This window comes from Canis lupus, chromosome X, assembly GCF_003254725.2.
Source record: "Canis lupus dingo isolate Sandy chromosome X, ASM325472v2, whole genome shotgun sequence".
NCBI lineage: Eukaryota > Metazoa > Chordata > Mammalia > Carnivora > Canidae > Canis > Canis lupus.
Window position 1 is genome coordinate 122,803,280 of NC_064281.1, and position 15,494 is coordinate 122,818,773.

Consider the following 15,494-nt stretch of genomic DNA (forward strand, 5'->3'; position numbering starts at 1 on the left):
TCACCGGCTGGCGTGTCGGGGTCGGGAGGGCGGGGGTGGGGACCTACGCAAGTCGAACCGGCAGAAACCGGCCAGGACAGGAAAGCGGCGCAGGACTGACGCGCTGGGCGCGGCTCGCGCTCCCTGAGTCACGCGGGCTCCGACGGTCCCCGCAGCCCCCTGCCCCCTGCCCCCTCCGCACCCCGCGCTCCCCGGCCGCCCCGGGCCGGCCGCGCCTCCGCCGCAGCGCGAAGGGACCCCGATCCCGAGAGCGGGCCCTCGGGGCCGCGGGGCCCAGGCCCGGGCAGCAGCCGCCTCGGCCCCCGGTGCCACCCCGCCCCGCTCCGCTCTCCACCTGCGCCCGTCGTCCCGCAGGTCCCCAGCGCCTCCCACCCTCCCTCCCTCCCTCCCTCCCACTGCGCCCGGGAGGAAATGGGGCACTGGGCCAGGAGGCCGCGGGCACCCCAGGAGCGGGCATCCTTGCAAGGCACTGGGCGTGCCCGTGGGCGCTGGCAGGGGGCCGAGCCCGGCGTGCGGGCGGCGGCCAGCGTGCGCCCGACCCCCGCGCCAGCCACCTGGGGCGTCGGGGCTTTCCTCTGCTGTCCAGGGCGTCCCCGTGGCAGCCTGGGGGGGCGGGGAGCCTTCAAGCCCCCGACGACCTGCTGGGCCGGCTCTGCGCGCTTGGGCCTGGGTGGGCCCCGGGGTGAGCCGAGCACAGGGGGCCCCGGCGTACTCGCGGGTGAGCGCGCGAGGTTGCAAGGCCGTGGAGAGCCTGCACTGTCATTAGGAATTCGTGAAGGCCTTGGTCGCAAAGAGCTGTTCTGGGGGGATTGGAAAGGTGGTGACAATCATATTCTAAATGAAGCCAACTCAGGGAATGTGGGTACAAATGAAGCGCCCCCCCCCCCCCGGAGGCCCAGAACTAGGAGCATAGGGAGAAGAGGTGCTATCTTTGATATCAGATGATAGCTAGTGACAGGGACAAGAGACAGGTCTCCGATTCATCCTGGTCCAGCTGGTGAGGGTCACAGACCAGTTCTCCTTGGGTCACAGGATGGAGAAGAGGAAGCCACACAGGGAGTGGTGAGATGGGGCCTTGGTGTGAACACACACACAGACTCGAGACGTGCCCCTGGCGGGGTTTGGGGTTTCAGAGCACAGGCCAAGCTGCTCCGTCTCCTGAAATAGGAGGAGGAGGTGCGTGGGCCTGCCGACAAGTGCATGGCAGTAAAGGGGAGGACAGCCCTGGGCAGGGCAGGCACTTGCTGCTTATCTTTCAGAGCAGGGAAGGAGATGGCATTTGGACTCTGGCGCGCAGAGGCTGCCTCATGGAATTTGGAGTTTTGGCAAGATCAGATTCCCCAGCACCTCTCCAAGCCTTCTTCTGCAATGCTGGCCCCTGTCCCAGAGGCTCAGTCCTCCCCCATGCCACCCCTCCCTGTAGGGATCCAAGCTGTTTCCTTATGAGGTCAAGGAATTCTAGGTTTGCCTTCTCCCCAAGGAGCACCCCCTCCCCCAGCACCTGCCTCGGCACTCTGCCTTTTATGTCCCACCTATGGCCCCACTATGGGGATCCCACCATCAATGGTACCAGGAGGCTGAACTGTGATGCTTCCGTGCGCCCGCCCCTTGGGCACCTGTAGCCCAGGTCCAGCCCCACCGCAGTGGAGACCTGCTCAGACCACCGGAAACCAGACACACTCTTGACCACGGGAGCTAAGAGGCCCTCCGCACCACCGCCATCGCCGAGAGGAGGAATTGGGGGCCTAGAGAGGGCGCACACTTGCCCAAGGACCTCTAGTGCAGGAATTCAATCACAGACATTCCCACAGCTGGGTCCTAGTTCTCAGGGCAACGGCCTCGACGGTGTGGCCCAGTGGGGGTTCTGAGTCCTCAGAGAGGCTGGTGGGGGGAATCTTCAGCCTTTAGCGGGGCTTTCTGGGAAGGGTGTGCACAGGTAAATAAGAGGAAGAATTTTTCTGGAACTGCAGCCAGGGTGGGAAGAGGTAGGAAACCACTGATTCCAAGTCAATAATAAAAAGACAGTTTCCTTTGGGGCACTGGGTGGCTCAGTCGGTTAAGCACCTGCCTTCAGCTGAGGTCATGATCCCAAGGTCTCGGGATAGAGCCCTGAGTCAGGCTCCCTGCTCAGCGAGGAGTCTGCTTCTCCCTTTGCCCCACTCCCTGCGTGTGTGCTTTCTTCCTCCCAAATAAATCTTTTTTTTAAAGATTTTATGCATTTATTCATAAGAGACACGGAGACAGAGGCAGAGACACAGGCAGAGGGAGAAGCAGGCTCCCTGCGGGGAGCCCGATGTGGGACTCGATCCCAGAACCCCAGGATCATGCCCTGGGCCGAAGGCAAGTGCTCAACCGCTGAGCCACCCAGGCATACCCCAATAAAATCTTTAAAAAAAGAAAAAAGAAAAAAGTTTCTCTTTTAAGGATGGGAATGGTTCTAAGCAGTATACAGTGTAACTTAGGCTCCCAGCAGGGTTGAAGGTTAAAGGAAATGTATCAACTCAAGCACATTTCTCAGGATTAGTGTCCAAGGAGAAGATTGTTCAGTGAGCAATTAACATTTTCCTTAAAATCAGAATCTTCTTAATACTTTAGTTTGATACGAAACTTAACTCTTTGGCCCGCCTGGGTGGCTCAGAGACTCCTGATTTCAGCTCAGCTCAGGATCTCAGGGTCCTAGGATTGAGCCCATCAGGGCCTCCGGCTCCCCGCTCAGTGGGGAGTCCGCTTCTCCCTCTCCCTCTGCCCCTCCCCCTGCTCATGCTGCCTCCTAAATAAACTCCTTTAAACATTGTTTAAATATTTTTTTAAAAACTGAAGTTTTCAAGGATGTCAAAGATCCTTTGGATTTTACCTGCTGGTATTCAAATGCACTGAAACATTGCTCAGAGGCCGCCCCGGCGGCTCAGCCGTCTGCCTTCGGCCCAGTGCGTGACCCCGGGGTCCCGGGATCGAGTCCCGCATCGGGTTCCCTGCAGGGAGCCTGCTTCTCCCTCTGCCTGTGTCTGTGCCTCTGTGTCTCTCGTGGATAAGTAAATAAAATATTTTTAAAAAGAGAAAGAGGGATCCCTGGGTGGCGCAGTGGTTTAGCGCCTGCCTTTGGCCCAGGGCGCGATCCTGGAGACCCGGGATCGAATCCCACGTCGGGCTCCCGGTGCATGGAGCCTGCTTCTCCCTCTGCCTGTGTCTCTGCCTCTCTCTCTCTCTCTCTCTGTGACTATCATAAATAAATAAAAATTAAAAAAAATAAAATAAAATAAAAAGAGAAAGAAACGTTGCTCAGAGAGTAACAAAAGTTGTAAGATCATGACTTGTGAAAATTATTATGTGGAAGATTGTCTCAATCAATATAAAACAGTGAATGGTTAGCTGACTAAACGCCTCTCAGAGAACGCCCTGTGTTCCAATTCTAGAACACGTTGGTTCATCTTGGTACTACTGACACGGCCAGGTGGAGATTCAGCCTGCCTTGGTGGCAAGAATGGAACTGATTCTAGTGGTTTTCCAGAACCTTCAACGCAAGGAGAAAAAGCCTGTAATTTCATTTGATCTTCACCAGAGAGCCGTGGGTGCTGTGGGTGCTGTGGGTGCCGTGGGTGCCGTACAAAGCTTTGCTCCCCCAAAGCCCGGAGGAAGGAGAGATCAAGAGCTGCCTGCCTTTCTGGCTTGCATGTGGAGGGGAAGGGAGGGGGGGTAGGTGTAAAAAAGGATTCAAATGGGGGTGGGGGTCCCATAGTCCAGCCATGTGGCTGGAGCCTCCCTCGTGCCCCCCCACCTGTTGCAGTGGCTCCGGTTGTAATGTCTGTGGTAGGGCGGGCCTCCGTCCTTGAAGGGCAGCCTTGGCCGTGAGCTCCAGCACAGCTACCCCACAGACCCGAATGCCTGCTGCCCATCTGTGCTCATCCATCGAGTGACGCAAAGCACTGCCCTCCCCAGCAGTGTGTGTGGGGGGGTTCCCACCAGAGGGAGCAGCAGGAGACCCCCACCCTCCTAGGAGATGCCACTGTGGGTGTGGGTGGAAAGGCCATCACCAGTAGAGCTAGCAAAGGTGGCAGTGAATGCCTGGGGGCCTTAGGGGACAACGGTGTCCTCCTGTAGTGTTAAGACTGTAGGTGGCTAGCCCAGTGCGTTCGGCAGCTACCACCAGCTTCGCCCTCCCTCCCTCCCTCCCTTTCTTGTTTTTTAAAAAAAATTTTAGGGCAGCCCAGGTGGCTCAGTGGTTGAGTGCCGCCTTCGGCCCAGGGTGTGATCCTGGAGACCCGGGATCAAGTCCCACATCGGGCTCCCTGCATGGGGCCTGCTTCTCCCTCTGCCTGTGTCTCTGCCTCTCTCTCTCTCTCTCTCTCTCTCTCTCTCTCTCTCTCTGTCTCTGTCTCTCATGAATAAGTAAATAAAATCTTTTAAAAATTTTAGATTTATTTATTAGGGGGAGAGAGAGCGCGCACCTGCGTGGGGGGGTGTAGGGCAGAGGGAGAGAGAACCCCAAGCCCACTGCCGGCTGAGCACAGAACCCCACCTAGGGCTCCATCCCAGGACCCTGAGATCCCGATCTGAGTGCAGATCAAGAGTCCCGCGCTCAACCGTCTGAGCCACCCAGGCGCCCCTCTTCCTCCCTTTTAATGAGGTAGAAAAGAATAAAAAAGGTCAGAGTGCTTTTCAGGTACTTAGGAAAAGTCTCATTTTGTGAAACGTTTATTTCAGTTGTTTGCGTCCATGTGCGTGTGTGCGAGGGTGAGCACTCTCCCACGGCAAGGGCGCGCCACTGGCTCGGGACAGAAACCGTAGTTCTCACTGAGGGTTGTGGGCAAAATGTTAAAATGACACTTCTTAATGTGACCTTCCCCAAGGAAGTGACATTTGAGCCGCCTCTGAAGCTACCAAGAAGTAGGCCTGTGGAAGAGGAAGGGGGCCTGGCAGCGCCAGAGCGGAGGTGCCCACCCGGTCAGCAGTACCGGGCCGCGGCCAGGCGCCCTCCCGCACTGCAGGCTGCACCCAGTCGTGGTCCGCAGGGGGCTCCCAGCCGGGCCTGGCACCCAGCAGGGGCCGCGTGGGGGGCAGTCAGGAGCTCGCTCCTCGGGTCCCTGCCCGCGGCGGCCCTGCGGGCGCCAGGAGCTCAGTGCACACCTGCAACGGCCTGCCGCGCGACCCCACCCGCAGCCCCGCCAGCCCAGGGGGCAGAGCCCCACTTGCCCCGCCGCCCCGGCTTGGGGCAAACGCAGGGGGCCGCGACTGTGGGCGGCTCCCTGGAGGGCGTGGCCTTGGCCGTTGGGCTGAGCCGTGGGCCCCGAGACCCCGCGGGATCTTGAGGCGAGCCCCCCCCCAGGCGGACCTCGCCGGGCGGTGAGCTCATCGCGGGCGGGGGGTGGCGGCGTCGCCGGGCGGCCGAGCTCTGGAGCTCACGGCGCGCCCGCCCCCCGGCTCCTGGGCGATTTTACCAATTAAGGCTTTCTCGCCGGGCCGGGCGCGGGGCGGGCGCGGGGCGGGCGCGGGGCGGGCGCGGGGCGGGGGTGCGGCCAAAAGAAGGCGGGCAGCGGCGGCCCATTCGCGTGGAGGCGCGCGGCGCTCAGCGGACGCCAGCGGAACCCCGAGGCGCCGGGCGCGGGCGCAGAGGCGACCCCGGCGCCACCCCCGCAGTCGCGGGCCGCTCGCAGGGACAGCAGGTGAGGCCTCCGCGCGACACGGCCGCCGCGCAGCCTGCGGCCCGGCCCGGGGAGCCGAAGGAGGGCGGAGGGGCGCCAAGAACGCAGGCGCCGGCGCGGAACCGCGCCCAGGCCGGGCGCAGCTGGGATTCCTGAACTTGGGAGCGCGGTGCCCGGGGGCTGCCGGCCCTGCTTTACCCGCGAACGTCCATCCGCGCCCAGGGCTGTGGGAGCCCCAGGCCGCAGGGGTCCCCCAGACATAGGGTGTCGGGCCGTCTGGCGCGACGTGGGCCAAGTGGGTGCCCGTGAGCCAGCCACCGCGTTACTGTCTGGGGAAGAAGGGCCCCGAGAGCAGGACGTTGTGCGGGCTGAGCGCGAGTGGCCACCTGGGACCGTCCGCAGCCAGTGTGGCCCCTGGGGGGGGGACAACAGCGGGTTCCCCGCTGGCACCAGCTGCGTGGGGCACCGGGGAGCTGGTTCCGGGGCTGCGGCGCTCCATGGGGGCTGGGGCAGGGGTGTGGCCAGGCGCGAAGGCAGGGGCTCCTCCTATGGGCCACATTCCCCGGCTGGGCCCCGTCCCAGGTTGGCGCGGAGCTGGATGTTCACCGCCAGTCAGGATGTGAGCGCAACATCCCCACATGCCCTTGCCAGCCGGGTCCAGGAAAAGTAGGTGAAATCCCCTGGCAGGTCCACCTGCACGTGCTCCAGGCCACAGGGTCAAGGTGGGAGCTCAGGGAATGAGTGTCCTCACCTGCGGCACCGGGGCTGGCCCTTCCCGCCCCGCTCTCTGCTCCCCGTGCCATTGTGCGGCTTTCTCCAGCCGCCCAAGCGCCCCCGTAGGAGGGCCTGGCCTGGGGTCTGAGGGCCCCGGGGTGGGGTGGGGGGCGGGGTGTGTCTAACATCCCAGAATCTACTCCAAATAAGGGAAAATATGAAAGAGCTGGATTTTGGTTTCCAAGGACTGCCCGATCTGGGGGCTTTGGGATGGGGCGCCATCTGGTGGCGATACTATGTTTCCTGGGGCCAAACCCCCTGTACACCCACCGACAGTCTCCCCCAAATAGGGAGAGGGTGGGACGGGAAGCCAGGACACCCACCTTCTGTGCTCCTTTCTGCTGGAGCGGACTATGGATCGGTTGCTCCGACTTAGTGTCCCTGGCTGCTGACCGTCACTGAATGAACACATGACCCAGTCGATGGCACTTAGTGGAGAGAAAACCAATTCTCCGTGTAATTCTGTCCTTGGGAACTTGCTTTCCAGTGGGGCAGGGGGACAGACCAGGACAAATATCGCCTCGCCCTGCATGGGCCCTGCGTAGGGAGAGGTCCGTATGGGTTCCCGCCCCCAGTTCCCAGGCACCGTGGTGTGCTTCGTGCAGGTGTGTCTGACAGTGGTCAGCAGAGGGAAGAGTGCAGATGGGGTGGGCCTCCGACTGGAAACCCCAGTGGGGTGACAGGCAGCCCCAAAGTGAGCGTCCTGGAGGGCAGGGGAGATGCCGAGTGGGACGGCAGCCCCACCGTGGGTAACGCAGGCGTCCAGGGCTGCCTCAGACTCAGCCATATTTGGGCATGACGCACTGGCCACCCGGGCCTCCTGGTCCTCTGCTCTTTTTTTAAGATTCTTTTCTAAATTTGTATTTATTCATGAGAGACAGAGAGACAGAGACACAGGGCGAGGGAAAAGCAGGCCCCACGCAGGGAGCCCGACGTGGGACCCGATCCCGGGTCTCCAGGATCAGGCCCTGGGCTGAAGGCCGCGCTAGACCTCCGAGCGGCCCGGGCTGCCCTCGTCCTCTGCTCTTTATCACGTGACTTACTACTAGTCTGAAGTTCGGTTTAACAAGTGGGAGACAGACCTGCCTTCCTCGGCCAACGCAGAGAAGGGACCCTGCAGAGGAACGTACAGAGGACCGGGAGGAGTGAGTCCCCGCTCAGTGAGCCCCGGCAGGCTGGCTCCTGAGGAAGAGGGTGGCAGTGGCGTCCGGGCAGGCCTCGGCCGCTGCACCTTTGCGGTCTCGGTCTCCCCGGTGTGACCACCAAAAACTTGATTTTGAGTGAATAGCTCTCCACGGCCTTGCAACCTCGCGCGCTCACCCGCGAGTACGCCGGGGCCCCCTGTGCTCGGCTCACCCCGGGGCCCACCCAGGCCCAAGCGCGCAGAGCCGGCCCAGCAGGTCGTCGGGGGCTTGAAGGCTCCCCGCCCCCCCAGGCTGCCACGGGGACGCCCTGGACAGCAGAGGAAAGCCCCGACGCCCCAGGTGGCTGGCGCGGGGGTCGGGCGCACGCTGGCCGCCGCCCGCACGCCGGGCTCGGCCCCCTGCCAGCGCCCACGGGCACGCCCAGTGCCTTGCAAGGATGCCCGCTCCTGGGGTGCCCGCGGCCTCCTGGCCCAGTGCCCCATTTCCTCCCGGGCGCAGTGGGAGGGAGGGAGGGAGGGAGGGTGGGAGGCGCTGGGGACCTGCGGGACGACGGGCGCAGGTGGAGAGCGGAGCGGGGCGGGGTGGCACCGGGGGCCGAGGCGGCTGCTGCCCGGGCCTGGGCCCCGCGGCCCCGAGGGCCCGCTCTCGGGATCGGGGTCCCTTCGCGCTGCGGCGGAGGCGCGGCCGGCCCGGGGCGGCCGGGGAGCGCGGGGTGCGGAGGGGGCAGGGGGCAGGGGGCTGCGGGGACCGTCGGAGCCCGCGTGACTCAGGGAGCGGGAACACCGCCCCTCCTCCTCAGGGGCCTCGGAGGAGGAAAGTCCCTTGTATGGCGTGCCTGCCGGAGGCCGAGTGGTCCAGCGCCAGACGCCGCTCAGCCTTTCCTTGCTGCAGCGTTTCCTGCAGGGCTGGTGCAGGGCGGCGGGGCTGGGGTGCACCCTGACCCCCTCGGGGCGCGGCGACCTCCCCAGGGCCTCGGGGTCGGGCCGCGCCGCTGGGACTGGGGGCTGAAGGGGGCATTCCGACGGGCGGGGCGGGGCGGGCGCAGCCCCAAGCCCCACCCCGCGGCCCCGCCCCGCTGTGGCTCCGCCCCCACGGAACCCGCCCCCGCCCGCATTTAAAGGGCTCGTTCTCTCCGCAGCACAATCTTCACTGTCTGCCTCGTCCCGCGCGCGCGGAGGTGCCTGCGACTTTAATTAAAGGGCCGTCCCCTCGCCGAGGCTGCAGCACCGCCCCTCAGTTCCTCGCGCCTCAAAATGAGTAGCTCCCACTCCCGGGCGGGCCAGAGCGCGGCAGGCGCGGCTCCGGGCGGCGGTGCCGACACGCGAGACGCCGAGATGCCAGCCACCGAGAAGGACCTGGCCGAGGACGCGCCGTGGAAGAAGATCCAGCAGAACACGTTCACGCGCTGGTGCAACGAGCACCTGAAGTGCGTGAGCAAGCGCATCGCCAACCTGCAGACGGACCTGAGCGATGGGCTGCGGCTCATCGCGCTGCTGGAGGTGCTCAGCCAGAAGAAGATGCACCGCAAGCACAACCAGAGGCCCACCTTCCGCCAGATGCAGCTCGAGAACGTGTCGGTGGCGCTCGAGTTCCTGGACCGGGAGAGCATCAAGCTCGTGTCCATCGGTGAGGGCGCGGGTCGCTCCTGTGGCACGGGGGAGATCGAGGTCGAGGGCGGGGGCTCCACGCGTCCTCCTCTCTCCTGGGCTGGCCCCTCCCAGCCACCCCACCCCCCACCCTAGCCCCGCCGCTGCCCCCGGGGCCGCCGGGCTCCTGCACGCAGGCCTCGAGAACAAAGGCGCGCTGGCAGGCTGGCCGGGCGTGCAGACCGCTACGCGCCCCCGCCCGCCGCACCCCGGCTGGCCCGCGCCCAGGCTGAGCTCACATCCTCCGCAGGCCGCGCCCCCGCCACTGCACCCGCGGTGGGAGATGGCCTGCGGAAGGCGGGCACTGGCCGGGCTCTGGCCCTGCGCCCAGCACCCCATCCCTGAGGAGGGGGAGCCAGGGGCTCACCACCCCCCACCCCCTTCAGCAGTCTGGGAAGGGCCCTCTGGCCTTCCCGAGCTTCTGTAGTTCCTAAACAGGGTGCTGGAGCTTAAGGGTCCCATTGTCTAGGGCTCTTGGCTCTCTTTGGCCTTAGTTGGTGGGTCCTTCATTGGAGATGGCCCCAACCCCCAGTTTAGATCTCCCCTGGGGAAACTGGGGGCCACAGAGGACCGTGGCTAGCCAAAGGGCACTTGAGAGGAGTTGGCCAGTGAAGGGAGCTGGTTTGTCGTCCACTCCAACACCAAGTTACTGTGGAGCTTCAGCCAAACTCTTGCTTCCATGTACAACTCGCTTTTCTGCATCTAGAATGCACGAGTTGGTTGGGAGGTACTCTAGCATGCACTGGGCTCGCCGCCAACCCGGCGTCCGTGTCACCGGACTCGTGAGGCTGGCATTGACCAGACCTACTGCAGCATCCCAGGCTCTTCTCAGGATGGGGGCCACTCAGGGACAGGCACCAGGACTGGTGACTCGGGGGCAGCGTGTTACAGCGGCAGGAGGAGCGCTTTCTTTTCTTCACAATTCTTCCAGTTGTCCCTGAGGCCAAGAGCCTTACGGAGCCTGGGAGTCTAAGGGACTCGGGACTCAGGTGCCCCCAGCCACTCAGAGGGCAGGTCTCCCGGGCCCCACCTCTTTCTTTGGAATGCCAGTCGAGGCTGAGGCCCACCCCTCAGTCCCAGCCTCCGTCTAGGCAAGCTGAGTCATCTCTGAGCCTTGGGTGGGGGGGCAACCGGATGTGGGGAGGCAGGCCACACCCCAGCTGTCTGGGGGGGGGTCTCCTCCTCCCTCCTCCCGTCTTCTCCTCCTCTTGTGAGCTGGCTGGAGCAGGCCTAGTTCCCAGAGCTTTGCCATATAAGGCAAAAAAATGTTGGAAAGCAGCGGTGATTAGGGGAGGGAGGGGGCGGGCTAGCCCCGGGGCTGGGGAAAGGGGGTGGGATGGGGCGGGGCCACTCCAATGGGCTGTCTCCCAACCCTGGGCCCCGGTTCTCTTCCCTCCCTCTTTTGTGAGGGGGATGAGGAGGGCTTAGGCTGGCCTCCCATGGACCAGGGGGAGGGCCCAGCCCAACCCACTAAGGCTGATGCGCTTGGCCTTGTGCGTCCCAAGTCCCCGCAGGACTCTGGCGGTGGGGTTACTGGGAAGCCCTGGCTGGTCCTGGGCCCTCGGTCTTCTCTGAACCTTCCAGTCATCCCTGGCCCGAAGCCCCTCCGCCAGCCCCACCTGCCGAGTGGGGACGGCGCGGCAGTAGTGCAGAACTTGGGAGCAAGCTCAGTCTGGGACTTGCTTTGGGTGCCTCAGCTGGTCCTCGAGGTCCTGCCTCCTGGCTTCAGAGGCTGCCTGTCACTGGTGGCCCTCTTGCTGGTGTCCATCCCCTCCCTCCCACCCTCGAGTTGACTCATCCCACAAGTATTTTCTCTTGATGTCGATGGGGGGTGCAGGACTCCAGTGGCTCTTAGACCGCCCTCCCCTTTTCAGGGCCCCACCCTTAGGAAGCTGAGACCCACAAGTGCCTTGGGTGGGGTCCAGAGCCTGGAGGGGTTGCCGTGGCGACAGGGTGCTGGGTGCCCGCCCTAACCACTTCCCCTGTGGTGAGCTTGGCAGCCACCCGCCTGAGGCCCAGCACCCCGTTAGGTGGTGAGGAGGGCAGGCGGCGGCGGCGGCGAGCTCTGCTGAGGCAGCAGGACTCCAGGACCCCACCCATGGCTCCTGCCACCCCAGCTCCCAAGCTGGGCCCCGGGTGCCCCACCCAGGCGTGTCAGCTCGGCCCTCCTCCCCCTCCCCCTTCCCCTCCTCCTCAGGCCGGGTGAGGGGCTCTCTGCAATGTGTCCTGCCCGGCACCCCAGGTGGCACCCCATCTCTGCTGGCTCCCCTCGAGTCCAGGCCACGCAGCGCCACCGGCGGCTCCTTTGTCCTCACTGCCACCCTCCCCAGGCCCGCTCCCAGTTTAGGTCTGTGGGGGGTGGTGGGGGAACTGAGGAAGTGGGGGTGGGGCTCACATCCTCCACCCAAAGGGTCCTTGCCCAACGCCTCCACTTCCCCTGCCTCCACTTCCCCTGCCAGGCCCTTGGCCCACCCGCCCACCCACCCTGAGGCAACAGCTTGCTTTCCCAACCGCCCCACTGGGCAGCCTTCCTCTTCTTTGGCCTTGGCCCCGGCCCCCGCTAGGGTCAGCTCAGGGGGCCCGTGTCGAGGCCTGCTGCGCCGCGCTGTCCTGACCGCTCCCCTGGGGACCCCAGGACACGGGCAGCCCCAGAGCCCTTCCAGCAGCACCCCTCCTCCGACTGTACGGTGGGGATCTGTCCCTCCCCGCGGTCCCTTTCATCTCCTTTACTCCCAAGGAGCCTAGCAGAGAGGTGACCGGCGTGCCACCCTCGGGGGGCCCCGCCCCCTCCCTAGGGCCCCGAGTCGCCTGGAGTGGCCACGCGGCCTGTACACACACAGCGACGCCCACGGCGGCCCCCTGCCCGCTCAGGCCTCGCTCTCCTCACAGACAGCAAGGCCATCGTGGATGGGAACCTGAAGCTGATCTTGGGCCTCATCTGGACTCTGATCCTGCACTACTCCATCTCCATGCCCATGTGGGATGAGGAGGAGGATGAGGAAGCCAAGAAGCAGACGCCCAAGCAGCGCCTCCTGGGCTGGATTCAGAACAAGCTGCCGCAGCTCCCCATCACCAACTTCAGCCGGGACTGGCAGAGCGGCCGGGCCCTGGGTGCCCTCGTCGACAGCTGTGCCCCAGGTGAGCGGGGAAGGAGAGGGGCGTGGGGGCGGCCTGCAAGGGGGCCCGCGGACGTCTCCCCCTCCAACCCACAGCCTTCCTTGCGCCGCAGGCCTGTGTCCTGACTGGGACTCCTGGGACGCCAGCAAGCCCGTGAACAACGCGAGGGAAGCCATGCAGCAGGCTGATGACTGGCTGGGCATCCCTCAGGTACCCCCTGCCCGGCTGCGTGGGGCCATCCAGGGCTTGCGGTCCCCGTGGGGAGCTGTGTCACATCCTGGGACCTGAGGCCTGGCGTTCAAGTGGCCTCTATCTGGCATCTGTGATAGGTGATCACGCCCGAGGAAATCGTGGATCCCAATGTGGACGAGCACTCCGTCATGACCTACCTGTCCCAGTTCCCCAAGGCCAAGCTGAAGCCAGGGGCTCCCCTGCGGCCCAAACTCAACCCGAAGAAAGCCCGAGCCTACGGGCCAGGTGAGGAGGGCGGGCTGGGGATGCCCTGCGTGCCAGCCGCGTCTCCTCGGGGCTCGGAGGTCTTGGGAACCCTTTGGTTCCGTAGGGGCTGGGTTGTCAGGTGCCCCCTCGCAGTCCAACGAATGGGTCGAGGCTGCACACACCTGGCCACCCGGCCAGAAGTTCCCCGAGTCAGCGCAAGGTGGAGCGTGGTCAGGGAGGGAGCGGCCGGCTGCGTTACCGTCAGCAGAGACAAAACCCCGCCAGGGTGTCGCGCAGGAGCTAGGGCCCAGGCATGCCCGAGCGAGGGTTCCAGAAAAAAGGCAGCAGGGCGCTGGGCCGGGGCTCACTGGGAATCCGTGGACCCAGCTCAGAGCACCCCTGAAGGGATGATGGCAGCGAAGGACGCTGGACCTGAAGCGGAGGGGCCCTGGGGTGGGGTGGCAGTGCTCGGAGCCGGCTCACAGCTCCCGGGCCCTGTCCGGCAGGCATCGAGCCCACGGGCAACATGGTGAAGAAGCGGGCGGAGTTCACGGTGGAGACCCGAAGCGCAGGCCAGGGAGAGGTGCTGGTGTACGTGGAGGACCCCGCCGGCCACCAGGAGGAGGTAGGGCCACCGAACGGCGGGCGGGCGGGCGGGTGCGGCAGCGCCTCCCTTCAGAGCGGGGCTCACGCGCTCCTTCCCACCGCAGGCGAAGGTGACAGCCAACAACGACAAGAACCGTACCTTCTCCGTCTGGTACGTCCCCGAGGTGACCGGGACTCACAAGGTGAGCCCTCAGCCCGCGGGGAGGCTGGCGGCGGGGGCAGTGGCCGGAAGGCCCTGACCCTGCCCTCACAGCCCGCCCCTCCCGGGGACAGGTCACCGTGCTCTTTGCCGGCCAGCATATCGCCAAGAGCCCCTTCGAGGTGTATGTGGACAAGTCCCAGGGTGATGCGAGCAAGGTGACTGCCCAGGGCCCTGGCCTGGAGCCCAGCGGCAACATCGCCAACAAGACCACCTACTTCGAGATCTTCACGGCAGGTGAGGAGGCTGTTGCTGAGGGCAGAGCAGCGGGGGTCCAGGGACCATCTAGGAGCTGAGCCGGTCCCTTGTGGCAGGAGCTGGCACGGGTGAGGTGGAGGTCGTGATCCAGGACCCTACGGGGCAGAAGGGCACCGTGGAGCCTCAGCTGGAAGCCCGGGGCGACAGCACGTACCGCTGCAGCTACCAGCCCACCATGGAGGGCGTCCACACGGTGCACGTCACCTTCGCTGGCGTGCCCATCCCTCGCAGCCCCTACACTGTCACTGTTGGCCAAGGTAGGCCGGTCCCAGCCGCCCCCACGTGGGGCGCTGTAGACTGGGCCTCCCTCAGGAGGGGGCGCAGCTAGGGCGAGACTCCCCCCAGCCCCTGCCCTGGCACCCTGGGCCTCTATGCTTCCACTGTCCGGGCGCTCTTTCCTCCCCTGCTGGGGCCCTTCCTCCTCCTCCTCCTCTCGCCCTCCTCCGTCTCTCTCCTCCACGCTTTCACCTTCAGAAGATCTCGCTCCAGCTGTTAGAAACCTGCTGCTCTCTGCTCTGCCCACGGGGTCAACGGTACTTGGATCTGTCTTCCTCTGGGAGGGGGCGGGCGGGCGGGCGGTGGGCGGGGGGCCGGCCCCCCCGGGTCCCGGGGGCACGGTTCTTTCTTGCATGTCCTTCACCATCCTGTGGGACCCCCAGGTTCGGACGGCCCAGCCGTGGGAGGGGAGGGCGGGGTCCCCCGGTGCCGGCTCCCGGTGGCTTAGCTGGGCCTCTCCCCACAGCCTGTAACCCGGGGGCCTGCCGCGCCGTTGGCCGGGGCCTCCAGCCCAAGGGCGTGCGGGTGAAGGAGACCGCGGACTTCAAGGTGTACACGAAGGGCGCCGGCAGTGGGGACCTCAAGGTCACCGTGAAGGGCCCCAGTAAGTCGGGCTGCAGCTGGGATGGCCGCTGGTGGCCTCGGGGCTGCGGCTGGGCAGGCCTGACGCCCTCCCTTGTGTCGGGCAGAGGGCGAGGAGCGCGTGAAGCAGAAGGACCTGGGGGACGGCGTCTACGGCTTCGAGTATTACCCCATGGTCCCCGGCACGTACACCGTCACCATCACGTGGGGCGGCCAGAACATCGGGCGCAGGTGAGGCCGTGGTGGAGCCCTCGGCCAGGTGGCACCCCCCCCCCCACCGGGCCCTCACGGCCCCTGCTGTCTCTCCGCAGCCCCTTCGAGGTGAAGGTGGGCACCGAGTGTGGCAATCAGAAGGTACGGGCCTGGGGCCCCGGGCTGGAGGGCGGCGTCGTGGGCAAGTCCGCCGACTTCGTGGTGGAGGCCATCGGGGACGACGTGGGCACCTTGGGTGAGCTGGGGGCTGGGGTGGGGGGGCGGGGGGGCCACCGCGCGGGGCCGGGCGCTCACGGGACTCGCTGCTGTCGCCAGGCTTCTCTGTGGAGGGCCCGTCGCAGGCCAAGATCGAATGTGATGACAAGGGTGACGGCTCCTGCGATGTGCGCTACTGGCCCCAGGAGGCCGGCGAGTACGCGGTGCACGTGCTGTGCAACAGCGAGGACATCCGCCTCAGCCCCTTCATGGCCGACATCCGCGAGGCGCCCCAGGACTTCCACCCGGACAGGGTACGGGGCCCCTGCTGCACCCGCTTGGGGACCTGGGCACTCGGGGTCCCCGCGGGGGGCGGGGGACCACCCTTGATGTCCTGAGACCTGGG

The 15,494-nt window shown here is 65.3% G+C and overlaps 2 protein-coding genes across 3 annotated transcripts in view; one reads left to right on the top strand and one right to left on the bottom strand.

Annotated features, from left to right (window-relative positions):
• Positions 1 to 8,575, bottom strand: LOC112668522 (collagen alpha-1(I) chain-like). Its single transcript, XM_025460947.1, has 6 exons — positions 8,500 to 8,575; positions 7,734 to 8,393; positions 6,106 to 6,233; positions 5,515 to 6,053; positions 4,879 to 5,026; positions 1 to 756 (listed from the first exon to the last, which is right to left on the bottom strand). Exons 1-6 carry the CDS (start codon positions 8,573 to 8,575, stop codon positions 1 to 3), a joined length of 2,307 nt encoding a protein of 768 aa, XP_025316732.1.
• FLNA (filamin A) overlaps positions 5,521 to 15,494 on the top strand; it is a 25,190-nt gene continuing 15,216 nt past the window's right edge. For both annotated transcript variants that reach the window (XM_025460575.3, XM_025460576.3), the window contains exons 1-13: positions 5,521 to 5,660; positions 8,697 to 9,184; positions 12,094 to 12,342; positions 12,434 to 12,531; positions 12,651 to 12,798; positions 13,266 to 13,384; positions 13,470 to 13,547; positions 13,639 to 13,801; positions 13,879 to 14,079; positions 14,565 to 14,702; positions 14,788 to 14,911; positions 14,992 to 15,128; positions 15,209 to 15,402. In XM_025460575.3, coding sequence (XP_025316360.1) covers positions 8,812 to 9,184; positions 12,094 to 12,342; positions 12,434 to 12,531; positions 12,651 to 12,798; positions 13,266 to 13,384; positions 13,470 to 13,547; positions 13,639 to 13,801; positions 13,879 to 14,079; positions 14,565 to 14,702; positions 14,788 to 14,911; positions 14,992 to 15,128; positions 15,209 to 15,402 — 2,022 coding nt within the window. In that variant the 5' untranslated portion in view covers positions 5,521 to 5,660; positions 8,697 to 8,811. The remainder of the gene's footprint in view (positions 5,661 to 8,696; positions 9,185 to 12,093; positions 12,343 to 12,433; positions 12,532 to 12,650; positions 12,799 to 13,265; positions 13,385 to 13,469; positions 13,548 to 13,638; positions 13,802 to 13,878; positions 14,080 to 14,564; positions 14,703 to 14,787; positions 14,912 to 14,991; positions 15,129 to 15,208; positions 15,403 to 15,494) is intronic.